This window comes from Enhydra lutris, unplaced genomic scaffold (genome assembly GCF_002288905.1).
Source record: "Enhydra lutris kenyoni isolate GAN:26980312 unplaced genomic scaffold, ASM228890v2 scaffoldscaffold72, whole genome shotgun sequence".
Lineage (NCBI taxonomy): Eukaryota > Metazoa > Chordata > Mammalia > Carnivora > Mustelidae > Enhydra > Enhydra lutris.
Window position 1 is genome coordinate 5,915,297 of NW_019154156.1, and position 12,946 is coordinate 5,928,242.

General features: G+C 34.3%; 1 protein-coding gene across 6 annotated transcripts in view; it reads left to right on the forward strand.

Annotated features, from left to right (window-relative positions):
- The window catches only part of LOC111159953 (coiled-coil domain containing 91), a 267,794-nt gene that overhangs the window by 175,510 nt on the left and 79,338 nt on the right, over positions 1 to 12,946 (forward strand). For all 6 annotated transcript variants that reach the window (XM_022522669.1, XM_022522673.1, XM_022522672.1 and 3 more), the window contains 3 exons: positions 9,213 to 9,305; positions 9,412 to 9,480; positions 12,533 to 12,709. In XM_022522669.1, the coding sequence (XP_022378377.1) occupies positions 9,213 to 9,305; positions 9,412 to 9,480; positions 12,533 to 12,709 (339 nt within the window). The remainder of the gene's footprint in view (positions 1 to 9,212; positions 9,306 to 9,411; positions 9,481 to 12,532; positions 12,710 to 12,946) is intronic.

Here is a 12,946-nt window from a genome sequence, read left to right on the forward strand (position 1 = left end):
TTTTGTCTCATTTCTTTGTATTTCTCCCTTAAATCAAAGGCAAATAACTTTTTTACTTACATTTTTTCATGCCTATTAGAAATATGTCTGTTTAGGTGAAATAAGTGTAGTGTAGCTTGTATTATAATTTTATTTTATTCACTTTAAGAAGTTTATTGATATTATTGGACTTGTGGTAACTGCTATGAGTAGATTTAATCTCATAGTTTATCTTTTTTAGGTTTTCTTTCTAAACAATATTTAATGTGTTGGTCCATGAATGGGTGAAATGTCTCTGACTCACTTTACATTAAGACATTTATTAAGTTTATTCAGTGTCTGTAAAGTCATGTTAAATGGAGGAATATACGAGCTTGTGCTTTAAGACTTTCCTACCAGACCACTTGATCTTGTTCAGTGTTTGTGCTTTACAGAAAGTGAAAGATGATGCTTCTTGGGTTTGCATTACAGAATATATACTAAACACACCCATGCACATATCCCACGTATAAAATAAGGTGATGTTTGTGGACCTGTCATAAATAGATAACTGTATACCTGAACAAGAGCTTCTGTAACTGCTTAGTCTAACATTTAATATATAAAACACTTCCATGTGTGATTGTGATTAAATCTCTTTATAATATCTCTTGTGACTCACATTCCAAGAAAGAAGAGATTTTTAAATATTTTTATAGGAATCAAGTAAAAACCATATAACCTCCATATTTATATTTTGAGTCTGCATCAAACATTTTTCACTTGGAAGAACTTCTTCCAAGAGGAAGAAATAGCATAATCTATTTCTGAATGCCTTTTGTTTTAGGCTGAATTTCAAAGGACTGTCCTTGATACCTTTGCATTAAGCATCTACTCTGTAAGATTAATAGACCTGTTTAGTTTGCATTTATTTAATATTATAAAAACTCTAAAGTTTCAATTTTTATGAATCTGTCAACAGAATATTTTAGATAAGCAAAATGTAGTAAATTCTTCACTGTTCCTAGATGAGATTTCCTGGTATAGATTTCAATTAATTTTCATAGTGTCTTTTAAAATGCATAAAGGTATGTCTTGAAATTTTGACGGAAGTTCCTCTGTGTTTGGTTATAAATATTTGGACAAGAATCTTAGGATTGCATGTTGCCAGTTGGTTCAGCTTTGTCTCTGAGTTACATAACAAATGTGTCCAGAACATCCCCACGTTGGAATGGTCAGCTAGTAAGGTGCAGAAGAAAGTTTTTATCGTTCCTCATATCATCAAAAACCATGTGAGCCATTTCTGGGGTGCTGGTACTTTTGGACAATTAAGGAATTCTGTATTGAGGCAGAAGGCAGATGTAATACAAACAATCTCCAGATACGCTTTATACTTTATTTTAGATAGAATAAAGAAAGGATGAAATCTTTTTGGCCAAGCTGTTTCTTAACTAGTTTATAGTGATTAAAGTCATCCAGAGAAGAAAGTCATTTGGCCCAGAGAGGAAAGTCATCCCTGCTTTTGCAGAGTCTCAGACAAGAAACAAACCTCAAGTCCAGTACACTTTCTACTGCAGTCCTATAAAGGCTGCAAAAAGACCTCTAGTCATTTTCCTATTTGTGCTAATAATACTATTAATAGTTGAAAAGGTGTAGTAGGGTATTAGAAGTAGAAGTAGCATTTGTAAAGATATTCAACATATTTAGAGAAATTTTTTAAAAAATCACAATGAGATATCATTTCCAATTACTAAGATGACTATAGTAATAATAAGAAAAAAGGAAATAATAAATATAGAGAATGTGGAAAGATTAGAATCCTTGTACATTGCTGTGGGAATATAAAATGGAGTAATCAGAGAAAGCAGTTTGGTGGTTCCTCAAAAAATTAAACAAAATTATTATGTGACCAAGTACTTCTACTAATAGATATATACTCAAAAGAATTGAAAACAGAGACTCAAAATACAGTTTTATATATGAATATTCATAGCAGCAAATTCTAATAGTCAAAAGGTGGAAACACCCCAAGTGTCCATCAACGAATGAATAGATAAAACAAAAGTGGTATATGTACATGGTGGATTATCATTCAGCCATAGACAGGAATGATACTCATATACATACTACAACATGGATGAGGCTTGAAAACATTTTGCCAAGTAAAATTAGCCAAACAAAAATATGAATACTATTTGATTCCACTTATGTGAAATGTCTAGAATGGGCAAATTCTTAGAGACAGAAAATAAGTTGGAGGTTACCAGGAGCTGGGATGAGGGGCAATAAGTCATTGCTTAATGGGCGCACAATTTCTGTTGGGAATTATGAAAAAATAAAGAAACAATGGTGATGGCTCCAAAGCATTGTGAATATAATTAATGCCACTCATCTACTTTAAAAAGGTTAAAATAGAAAATTTTTGTTGTGGGGCACCTGGGTGGCTCAGTTGGTTAAGCATCTGGCTCTTGATTTTGGCTCAGGTTATGATCTCAGAGTTGTGGGGTGGAGCCTGTATCAGGCTCTGTGCTGAGCTCAGTCCGCTTCAGATTCTTTCTCCCTCTCCCTTCCCCTCAGCTCCACCCCACTTGCATTCTCTCTCTCAAATAAATAAAGTCTTTAAAAAAGAAGACAAGACATTTTTTTTGTTGTTGCACTTATATTTTACCACAAAAGAAAAATGGAAGTAGAAGTAGCAGTTGTAGTAATATAATAGTATCTTATACATTGCTCAGTGTTCATCATGAGACGTGTATTCTATAGTTATATTTTTTTCTGTTCTGACTTGTCATTTAAAATTTGTGTGTTGTATTTTTTTTTTCAGGGGAAGAAGGGTTCATTTTTATTTATCTATCTCTCTCTCTCTTTCTCTCTCTCTCTCTCTCTCTCTCTCTCTCTCTTTATTTATTTATTTATTTTCAAAGCCTAAAAGTTATTTTGCAGTGAGAGGAAAAATTCATTGTTAATATATTCCATGAAGATTTTTTTTCTTACAATAGTTCTATAATTGAAATGTAAGGAATTGATTCATGGATTGTCTTTTAGATATTAATATTCCTGAAGGCACCATCCCTAGAAACTAGTACATTATCCTGTGTTGGTAGGCACCAAGCAAATATTTCTTGTATGCATGGTTGAAAAAAAGCATGAATTTATACATTTACATATAGATGTAGAAATTATGTATAACTTATAAGTTGATACATAAAGATAAACTTTAATGTAGGATAATTTAATATAAAAATAAGACATTAAAGTATGTTGTTGAATTTCTACCTTAAAGATTGATCATCTAAACAATTTTTAAAAAGGAATAATAGAGGGGCGCCTGGGTGGCTCAGCAGGTTAAGCCTCTGCCTTCAGCTCAGGTCATGATCTCAGGGTCCTGGGATCAAGCCCCATATCGGGCTCTCTGCTCAGCAGGGAGCCTGCTTCCCCCCGCTCTGTGCCTGCTGCTCTGCCTCTCTCTCTCTGTGAAATAAATAAATAAAATCTTTAAAAAAAAAAAGACAAATATTAACAAAAAAGGAATAATAGAAAATGAACATCCACAGGATACTGCTCACATTTTCTACTGAAGTTCATAACTCTAACAACTAAAGATTATGAACACTTAAAGTAGGTATGATGCTTTATGAAAAACATTTCATGTGTATGATCAGTTAATCATCAGAAAAACCCTATAAACTGGATTCTAATCCTCACTTTCAGGAGATCATACTGCATCTCAGATTTAAAATGTCAAATACCATGTGACTAATGTAGCGCTAACAAGGAGAGCTAGAGTTTGAATCCATGTTTTGTGTCCTTGGATTCAGAGTTGCTGCCGTTGCCCATTGTGCTCAAAGTATAGCAGAGTGGTCGTGATCGGATTTTACAGAGAGGGCTTGGTCTCACTCAAGTCTGGAAATAGGAAATACAGCAGTCATGTTGAGAACAAATATCCATTGCAATCTTGATTTATATTGAAATAAGAAAACAATTTGTGAAGTTTCAAAATGGAATGTCTAGAGCAACTGCTTTTAGTCTTGGATCATTTTTCCCTAGATTCAGGTGCTCTGACAGGAGTAGAGCCCTGATTATAAGGTCTACCAGTTAGCAATACCCACGGAAATGAAATTGGTATGGATTATAAAAGTTAACACTCTATTTTACTGAAAGATATTTTTGAAATTATTATTGAAAAAGGGTATGGATGTTCCTTCTGAGGCCTTTATGTTTGAGCAGCAACTAATTTTTTATATGAAAAAAAATTCCTCTTCATAAATGAACTTTATTATCATACTTTTATCAGCTATTTGACAGGAAGTCTAGTTAACATTTTTGAGTATCAGATACATTACCTGCATTACATCATTTAATTTTCGTAACTGTGAGTTTGGCGTAATTAGCTTTACATGATAAAAGAAAAAACAGATGCTTAGAAAAATTTAAGTTGTACCTTTCATAAGGGAAGAACTAGTGATTGACTCCAGATCTGTCTGATTCCACTGCCTGTGTTTCAGTCAAACATGATAACCACTACACTATGGGAATAAGATTCTAATGTCTGTATTAATTATAATGAGATATGTTCCCTCCCAAGGAGATGCCCCCAAAATATAAATGGAACAGAAGAATGCCTTGTTTTGACCTTACAGAAGTACCATAATACAGTTTTTGTAATTGTGGCTTATATGTTTATTTGTTCTTTCAGAAAAGTCTCTTCCCTGAAAGTATGTGTGTCTTTGAGAAAAAGAAAATGTGTTGGCTGATACAGGTATTGATTGCTGAGTCAAGTTTTTGGCTGTGTGTATTTCTTGGGATTCCAGTGGGAGAGATTCAGCTACCTAAATAACCTACAGTCTTGCCCCCCCCCCCCATAAAAGTTAATTTGTCAAGAATGAGTCCCCTTTCCTTCTAGTTTTTGTGATCTTGCCATCCCCATTACATTCTGTTAAGGGGCCAGATACAAGAATTGGGGGAGAAGAGACATATCATGATCAGCACATAACTATAAGACTAGGTGAACAGTACCAGTATATGACTGAAACTCAGAAAGTCAAAGAAACAGTCCTTCGAGATGTAACAGAGCCCTTAGTTGTATGTTGATTCTAGATAATCTAGTGTAAAGTCCATGGATTTTCTATTCAGCTCTTACTGGGTCCCAGTTTTAGTTTAACTATCAATTAGTCCTGTGAATGTAAGCAATTTATATAACCTCTCTGAAACGCAGTTTGAAAATCTGTCAAATGTAAGTAATAAGACATTTCTGGGTTGTTGTGAGGGTTCCCAGTAAGACTTGTAAAGTTCCTAACACAGTGCTTGGCACGTAAGGTTGAGTCAGAAACTCAAATGTAATTCAGTGTTTTTAAAAAGTGATTCTAGGGGGTGCCTGTGTGGCTCAGTGGGTTAAGCCTCTGCCTTCAGCTCAGGTCACTATCTCAGGCTCTCTGCTCGGTGGGGAGCCTGCTTCCCCCCAACTCTCTTTGCCTGCCTCTCTGTCTACTTGTGATCTCTGTCAGATAAATAAATAAAATCTTTTTTAAAAAAAGTGATTCTAAATCTAGATAAATATGGTGAACTGAACATGCTCATCTCTTCTACCTTCTGCACCTCTTCTCTCTCAAAAATCACTAAAATGACACCAAAAGAAACCAAAAGAAATAAATAAAAGCAATAAACTAACAGGGATAAGATACAGGCAAATCTCACTGACTCAGCAGAGGCTAACACATTGTAATCTTAGACCGTTGAGGTGAAACCCTTATGAAACAAGCTGCTCTGTCCTACAAAACCCTAGAATGCCTCAGGAAAAAGGGGCACTAGGTACTGTGGAGCTTGAAAAGCAGGAGGAATGGTTGAAACTTTCCATGCACATTGTTCTTAATTCAGATACTTACTGTATACCGTAGCAGGACAAAGGAGTAGTCAGACCTGCTAATTTGGCCTCATCAGGCAGGAACTAAAAACTGGGAGATTATCCCAAAATCCACCTTATAGTTACCTTTTTACCCATACCCTCTTCGCCCATATCCTACCAGTGAGAAGATTGGGGAATTTTTTTTCTAGGCAAAAAGAGCAGCTTAAGAGAAAATGGTGCTGCATAGACCTGACATTTGGGAATTGCCACCACAACCATGAAAAAGCCAGCTGTTTGCAGTTCCTGTGAAGCTTCCCCACATACACAGAATTTCCTACCAGCATTTTTGTGTCTGAGATTTTCGTACGCATGGATTGAAAAAGATGACCAAACATTGGAGAAACATCTTAAATGAGAAAATTACTGACTCAAGCCACCCCCACAAAAAAAAGGAACTTTGGGTGGGGGGGACAGATAATGTGGAAATAGAAGGGCCCTTGCCTCCACCACCCATAACTATAATCAGTGCATTCAGAAAGAGGAAGAAGAACAGAAAAGATGCAACAAAAATTCCCATTTTCAAACAGGGAGAATGATGAAATAAACAGCCATGCTTGGCTCATAGCAGATACCAAATATTGTTGGTATCCCTGTGCCAACAGTGGAACAGTTTCCTTGGTTAGTTGCTCATCCAGTCCATGATTCCGTTCTCTGGAAGAATCTACCTTGTCTTTTTTCCTACTATTGATCGTCAGTAGTCAACTATGGTATAATTTTGTATTTTCTCTCTGGAATACAGTTTGAGGACATGCATCAAAATATAAACTATGCTCAGTCATCAACCTGCCAATAACAACTCTAGGAATATTTCATGAGGCCATAATTATATAAGTTCCCAAGGTGCATGCACAAAAATCAAGTTTTTTTAAAAGGAAAATTTTGTAAACATAAATGTGTAAGTGGGACATGGTAAAATATATAATTAGTGTAATAAAAATAATAGTATAATTATGTTTCTGTAGAAATAACAATACTGTTGAGTTGAAAAAGGCTGTGGTAGTTATAAACTTAATATATAAAATATATACATCTAGCTGTATATTTACATACACAGAGAGCCCTCCAGAAGGATGTTTGCCTCAATGGTTGTCATTTAGGTGATAGAACTCTGGGTGATTTTTTACCACCTGACAGTTTCATAAGAATAACATATTTTGCATTTCCTTTGTTCTTGATTAGCTACTTGTAAATTATTCATTTGATAAATTAACTTTAATTTTAAGAGTTAACATATCTCATGCCATTCAGCGTCTTTCTGAATCCTCTCTCCTTATATTACTTTTTTTCAGAAAATCATCTTATTTTAATGTTATTCTAAAAAAAAATCAGAAGTATATGTTAGTCAAATTATTTTAAAGATTTTATTTATTTATTTGACAGAGAGAGAGGGAGTGAGCGAGAACAATCAGGAGGAGCAGCAGAGAGCCCTGCTTAGCAGGGAGCCCAATGCCTGGCTCAGTCCCAGGAGCCTGAGATCATGACCTGAGCCAAAAGACAGACGCTGAACCAACCTAGCCACCCAGGTGACCCTAGTCAAGTGCTTTTAAAACCAAATGCAAGTGAGGTCTTACCTGACATACAACTTGTAGCTTTTAGATATTGGGTAACATCAGGGCAATGCTGAGGCCACATTTAGCTAGTAGGTAATTATTACTGTTGATAATGAGTATACTGATACGATCATTGCCGAAGTAATTCATTAGAGACCTGGCAGTTTCATAACTTCTCTAAGTCTCAGGCCACTCATCTGAAATGGGGAAGAATATTGCCTGATACAGCAGTTTGTTGTGGATTTAATGTGATACCACTACATGTAAAGCCCTTTTAACAATCTCTGAAACCTGAAAAATGCCCCCAAAACATCAGCTATCATGACCTGTATGTATAAGAAATTCAGTAACCTAATTGTGTTTTCTCAAGCAGATGGATGATTTTACTTAAAGTATCTTTTATGTAGGATACTTCTTTCCAATGGTAATTTTGAGTTTATTCTTATAGAAGAAAGCTCAAGAGTAGTCTTCTGTTATAGTGTACTGTCAGAATGAAGAAATAATGATCAGGAATGAATTTTCTAAACACTACGTTGTCATTTCAGCTAACATACCCTCTTTAACTAGTTCTTGGACCACTGGAGAAACTTGGCCTACTCACAATTAATTACTTAATGATTTCCATTAACCTGTCTTATTAATGTAATAGTTCTTTTTAAGAAGAAATGATTTTCAAAGTTATTAATGACTCTGAAAACTTCGTTGTTTAGTTTAATTCTTATAGCTTTTATTGGTTTTCTATTTCGTTATGTTTACCCCTACCACAAAGCCTAAACTGAATATTTTTTGTTTCATACGGGAATTGTATTTATCATTTCTAAATCTAATTATTTGCCTGGTATAACATTTTGAAACTTTTTTCTCGTGTGTGTATTTGAAGGAGGATTACGTATTTTTTTTTCTGATTCAGTGACATTTATGTGTATCTAGACTTAAAAGAATATGAAATTAAAGTCTCAGAACTTAGCATATGATAAGTCTACTGATTTTTCAGCTGCTTTTCCCAAATTGATATGGTACAAATAATTTCTCATAATCAAGTTGTAATTTGTATCACAGTTTGGATTTTTTTTAATGAAAAAGCACATCATGTAATTTTTCTTATTTTCTTGAAAAATAAAGGTAAAAAATAAATTTATATTTAAAAATAGGAATAATAGGGGCGCCTGGGTGGCTCAGTGGGTTAAAGCCTCTGCCTTCCGCTCAGGTCATGATCCCAGGGTCCTGGGATCCAGCCCCGCATCGGGCTCTCTGCTCAGCAGGAAGCCTGCTTCCTCCTCTTTCTCTCTGCCTGCCTCTCTGCCTACTTGTAATCTCTGTCTGTCAAATAAATAAATAAAATCTTAAAAAAAAATAGGAATAATAGATTCTCTTAATTAGACATGGCTGTTTGGTCACTTACTCTTCATGTGGACTGTTCCCTAAAAAATATTTAACTCAGAACAACATTGAAAGACATAGATCCATTTTAAAATATTGGATATTCAAATAAGTTCATATTTAAAGAGGCTTCAAAATCAGAGGAATTGGATTTATTTTCCAATTTGGACTACTTGTACCTAAGTTAGATCTCATGTCATGTACGTTGCTGAGTTTGGGGCCACCAAAAGTTCTTTTGCGCTGATTGGAGAAAGATGAATGGGGTTTTTTTTTGGTAAGTCTTCGTTTCAGCAATCTACCCATTGATTCCTCTAGTGACTACTTCAGTGCAGCCAGGCCAGTGAATTCCATGAGCTATACTCCTTGTTGATAGATTATTGGTCTCAGAGCCATAATCATAGTCCGTTTATCTTTCCTTGTAGCATCAGAGGCTCCTTGAAATGCTAGATACAGAGAAGGAACTGCTGAAAGAAAAAATAAAGGAAGCTTTGATTCATCAGACTCAAGAACAGAAGGTAATACTTGAAGTTTGCTCAGAGTGTAGAAAGAATGTGTTGTTACCTCAAATAATTATCTCAAATAATACATTTACTGTCTACCCAACTGTCTTATCATTTACAGGAAATACTGGAAAAATGTTTGGAGGAAGAAAGGCAAAGAAATAAAGAGGCATTAGTATCTGCTGCAAAGGTATTTCTGTCTGTAATATTGGGTTTCTTTCTAAGTAAGTGGAATTTAAACACTGACTTCATTAGTGGTGTCAATCTACTTTTTTGGTATAAGTCAATCTACTTTTTTTGGTATAAAACCTCATTACAGAAAAATCAGAGTTTTTTTCTTTCTTGTTTTTCCTGTTAAATTTAGAATTCTGCTATATGTATTATGGTTAAATTTACATTACACAGGACTGGAATGACATCAAAATACTGCAGATTTAGATAATTATTGTTAAAAGAGAATATATGTTGTGACCCTCATAAGTACTTGGTATTAACAGTTATCATCACAAATAACGTATGTGTATATAAGTATATATTTGTAGAAAAGATATGTGATTTTTAAAGGCAACTTTGAAATACTTCTAAGTAGTGTATCCGTAGATATTAAATATACATATGCCAACAAAACATAGCACTAACTTTTGAGATTTGGATTTAGATTTAAATTTAGTAAGCAAATATTTTGAAAATTTCATATTTGCACATCACTGTGCAATGTGATGACTGTGATTTTGTCTTAAAGAATTTACAGTCATGTAAGTTATTACTTATTACCAGTAAGGCATGGCAGAATGCATTAAGTTATTATGAGTATATAGATAGTACTTCTGTGCCAGGAGTTTTTAACAATAAATTACTTTTGAAATTAGCTTGAAGGGTAGCTAGTATTCTGAGTTGTGAGTCTGAATTTTATTCCATAGATAGGGGCAGACACATTGAAATTTTTGAGTGTAGGTATGACATAATGATAATTTACATTAATTTGGGGGAAATTAGAGGCAAGGAAAAAAGTTAATAGAATGTATCCAAAGTCTGTATAAAAGATAGTGAGTGGCAGAAGTAAAGTAGTAGTAATAAAGGAAAGAAATAGACAACTTCTAGAAATAGGAGATGGAATTATCATATATTTTGGGGGTGGATAATATAGAAGGAGGCCAAGTTGGGAACCACCAGCGTATTGCCTCAGAAACAACATGGAAGTGGTACTGTTTCTTTGGTATAGAGTTTGAGGTGCCCATGATATATTCAGATGGCAAGGCAAGTAGGCAACTAAATCTACCTGGCAGCTCAGAAAGGAATGACTTGAAGACGCTAATCTCTTTTTCAGCAGACAGATGGTAATGGTAACCATGGAAATTATTATTATGTATAATCACCTCACTGGAGAGTATAGAGTGACAAGTGTTACTAGGCCTGAACCCTGAAAGAACTCCAAAATTTAAAATCGAGAGAGAGGAGAAAGTTCCGAAGAACTGAACATAGTCAGCCATATAAGTAGAAATAAAAGCAGCATGCTGTTATGCAAACCAAGAAAAGGAAAACAGAAATAGTCAACGATGTAGGAGGTCACTTTGATGTCAAGAAAAGTAGGGATTAAAACAAACAAACAAAAAAACAAAACATGTTATTTGGATTTAACAAAATGGAGAGCTTTGGTAAGCATAGTAAGAGAGTAGTTTCAGGGAAGAATTATAGAGTAAAACAGGAGTTCAGAAAATGGTAACTCACTTTGATAACTTGTCTCAAATTTGGCCAACTGGAAGAAAGAGAAAAGGGTGGGCATCAAAAGTGGGAGGACCATAGACATTACTACATCCCAAAGTATGATGGTTTTTCTTGAGAGAAATTCTCCTGTTTGAGTTGCAACTGAAGTCAATAGTTTTCATGGAAAACCATTTTACTGAATAACAGGGGTTATGCAGACTTTATTATTTGGCAGACATTTTCTCCAAAGTAAGCAGAGTGAGCCCAGCATCTCCAGAAAACTGTTTTTGTTGCCCATGATAAAAGTTGAGCTTTAAAGCAAAATTAGAATTTTGGAAAATTTGTATCTACTTTCAGATACTTAAAGGCTTTTTTGATGAGATTGATGGTGATATTAACAAATGTGACCTTTGTTTTTGTTATGATATAATGAAATGTGTCAAATTCTAGAGGAGATGCATAGTATACTGAATCAATATTTTCCAAATAAAAATGCTTAAGAAATTCATGCATAAAGGACTCATTTAAAGTGCAAGAAAAGAAAATGTGGCAGAATACAAAAATTTCATTGCAACTATATGATTTTCCCTATTGCAGCTACCCTTTAAGAACTATCCCGTGTTGGGCACCTGGGTGGCTCAGTCATTAAGCATCTGCCTTCGGCTCAGGTCATGATTCCAGGGTCCTGAGATTCAGCCCTGCATCGGGCTCCCTGCTCAGTGGGAAGCCAGCTTCTCCCTCTCCCACTCTCCCTGCTTGTGTTCCCTCTCTTGCTGTCTCTCTCCCTATCAAATAATAAATTTTTAAAAATCTTAAAAAAAAAAAAACTATCCTGTGTTAAAATTTTGATATGGAACCATCAATATCTACAAAGATCCAAACTGGCTACTAAGTACTCCTCCCTTTTCTACTGCATATCAGTGTGAGACTGAGTTTTCTTTATGTCCTTAAACCAAAAGCCATACTACAGATTTAATACAGAAGGCAGATATGAGAACCTAGTTGTTTTCTATTAAGTCAAATATTAAGGAGGTCCACAGATTTTCTTCTCGCTTCTTCATTTTGGAAAATATAGTTATTTTTTCATAAAAGATATTCATTAATATACAGTGCATTTAATGTTACTATAAAATTCGTTAATAAATATTTTTATTTTGTCTTGGTTTGAGTTTCTAATACGGTGATCATAATATGTACAACCAGCATAAACAAAAGCTCTTTGAAGTACTCCATAATTTTTAAGAATGTAAAGAGATTCTAAGACCAAATAGTTTGAAAACTACTACTTTAAGTTAAGGCTTAGTTTCTGTGAAGTTTAGATGTGCCTTGGAAATAATGTATGAATATTTGTACAAAAACAAGTAATTGATTTGATTTGTACACCAATTATTAAGTATGGATAAAAACAACAGCGTCAGAACTAAACCCTATAGAATTCAAGTTTTGTACCTTTTAGGTTAACCCAAATCTTTCTTATTCAAGGATTTATGCAGTCACTCATTCAAATATTTTCATTTGAGTCATTATTTGTTTTGAAGCTTGAGAAAGAAGCAATGAAGGATGCAGTTTTAAAAGCCATAGAAGAAGAAAGAAAAAATTTGGAAAAAGCTCATGCTGAAGAAAGGGAGTTATGGAAGACTGAGCATGCAAAAGATCAAGAAAAAGTATCTCAGGCAATTCAAAAAGCTATACAAGAACAAAGAAAAATAAGTCAGGTTAGTAAAATTCACTCTTTGTAAATACTTTCTTTTTCCTTATTTTTCTCAAAATGAAGTTTCCTTATTATTATTTTATCTTAAAATCACCGTAGTGGACATACCAGTATTAATTATTTTGCCTTTGATAGTAATATTTTAAACTAATAATTTTTAATGTATCAGTGTATTTCTACTTTCTGATATTGAAAATCCTATAATTTTATCTTTTACCATTTTTTAAAAAGTCAGAATCCA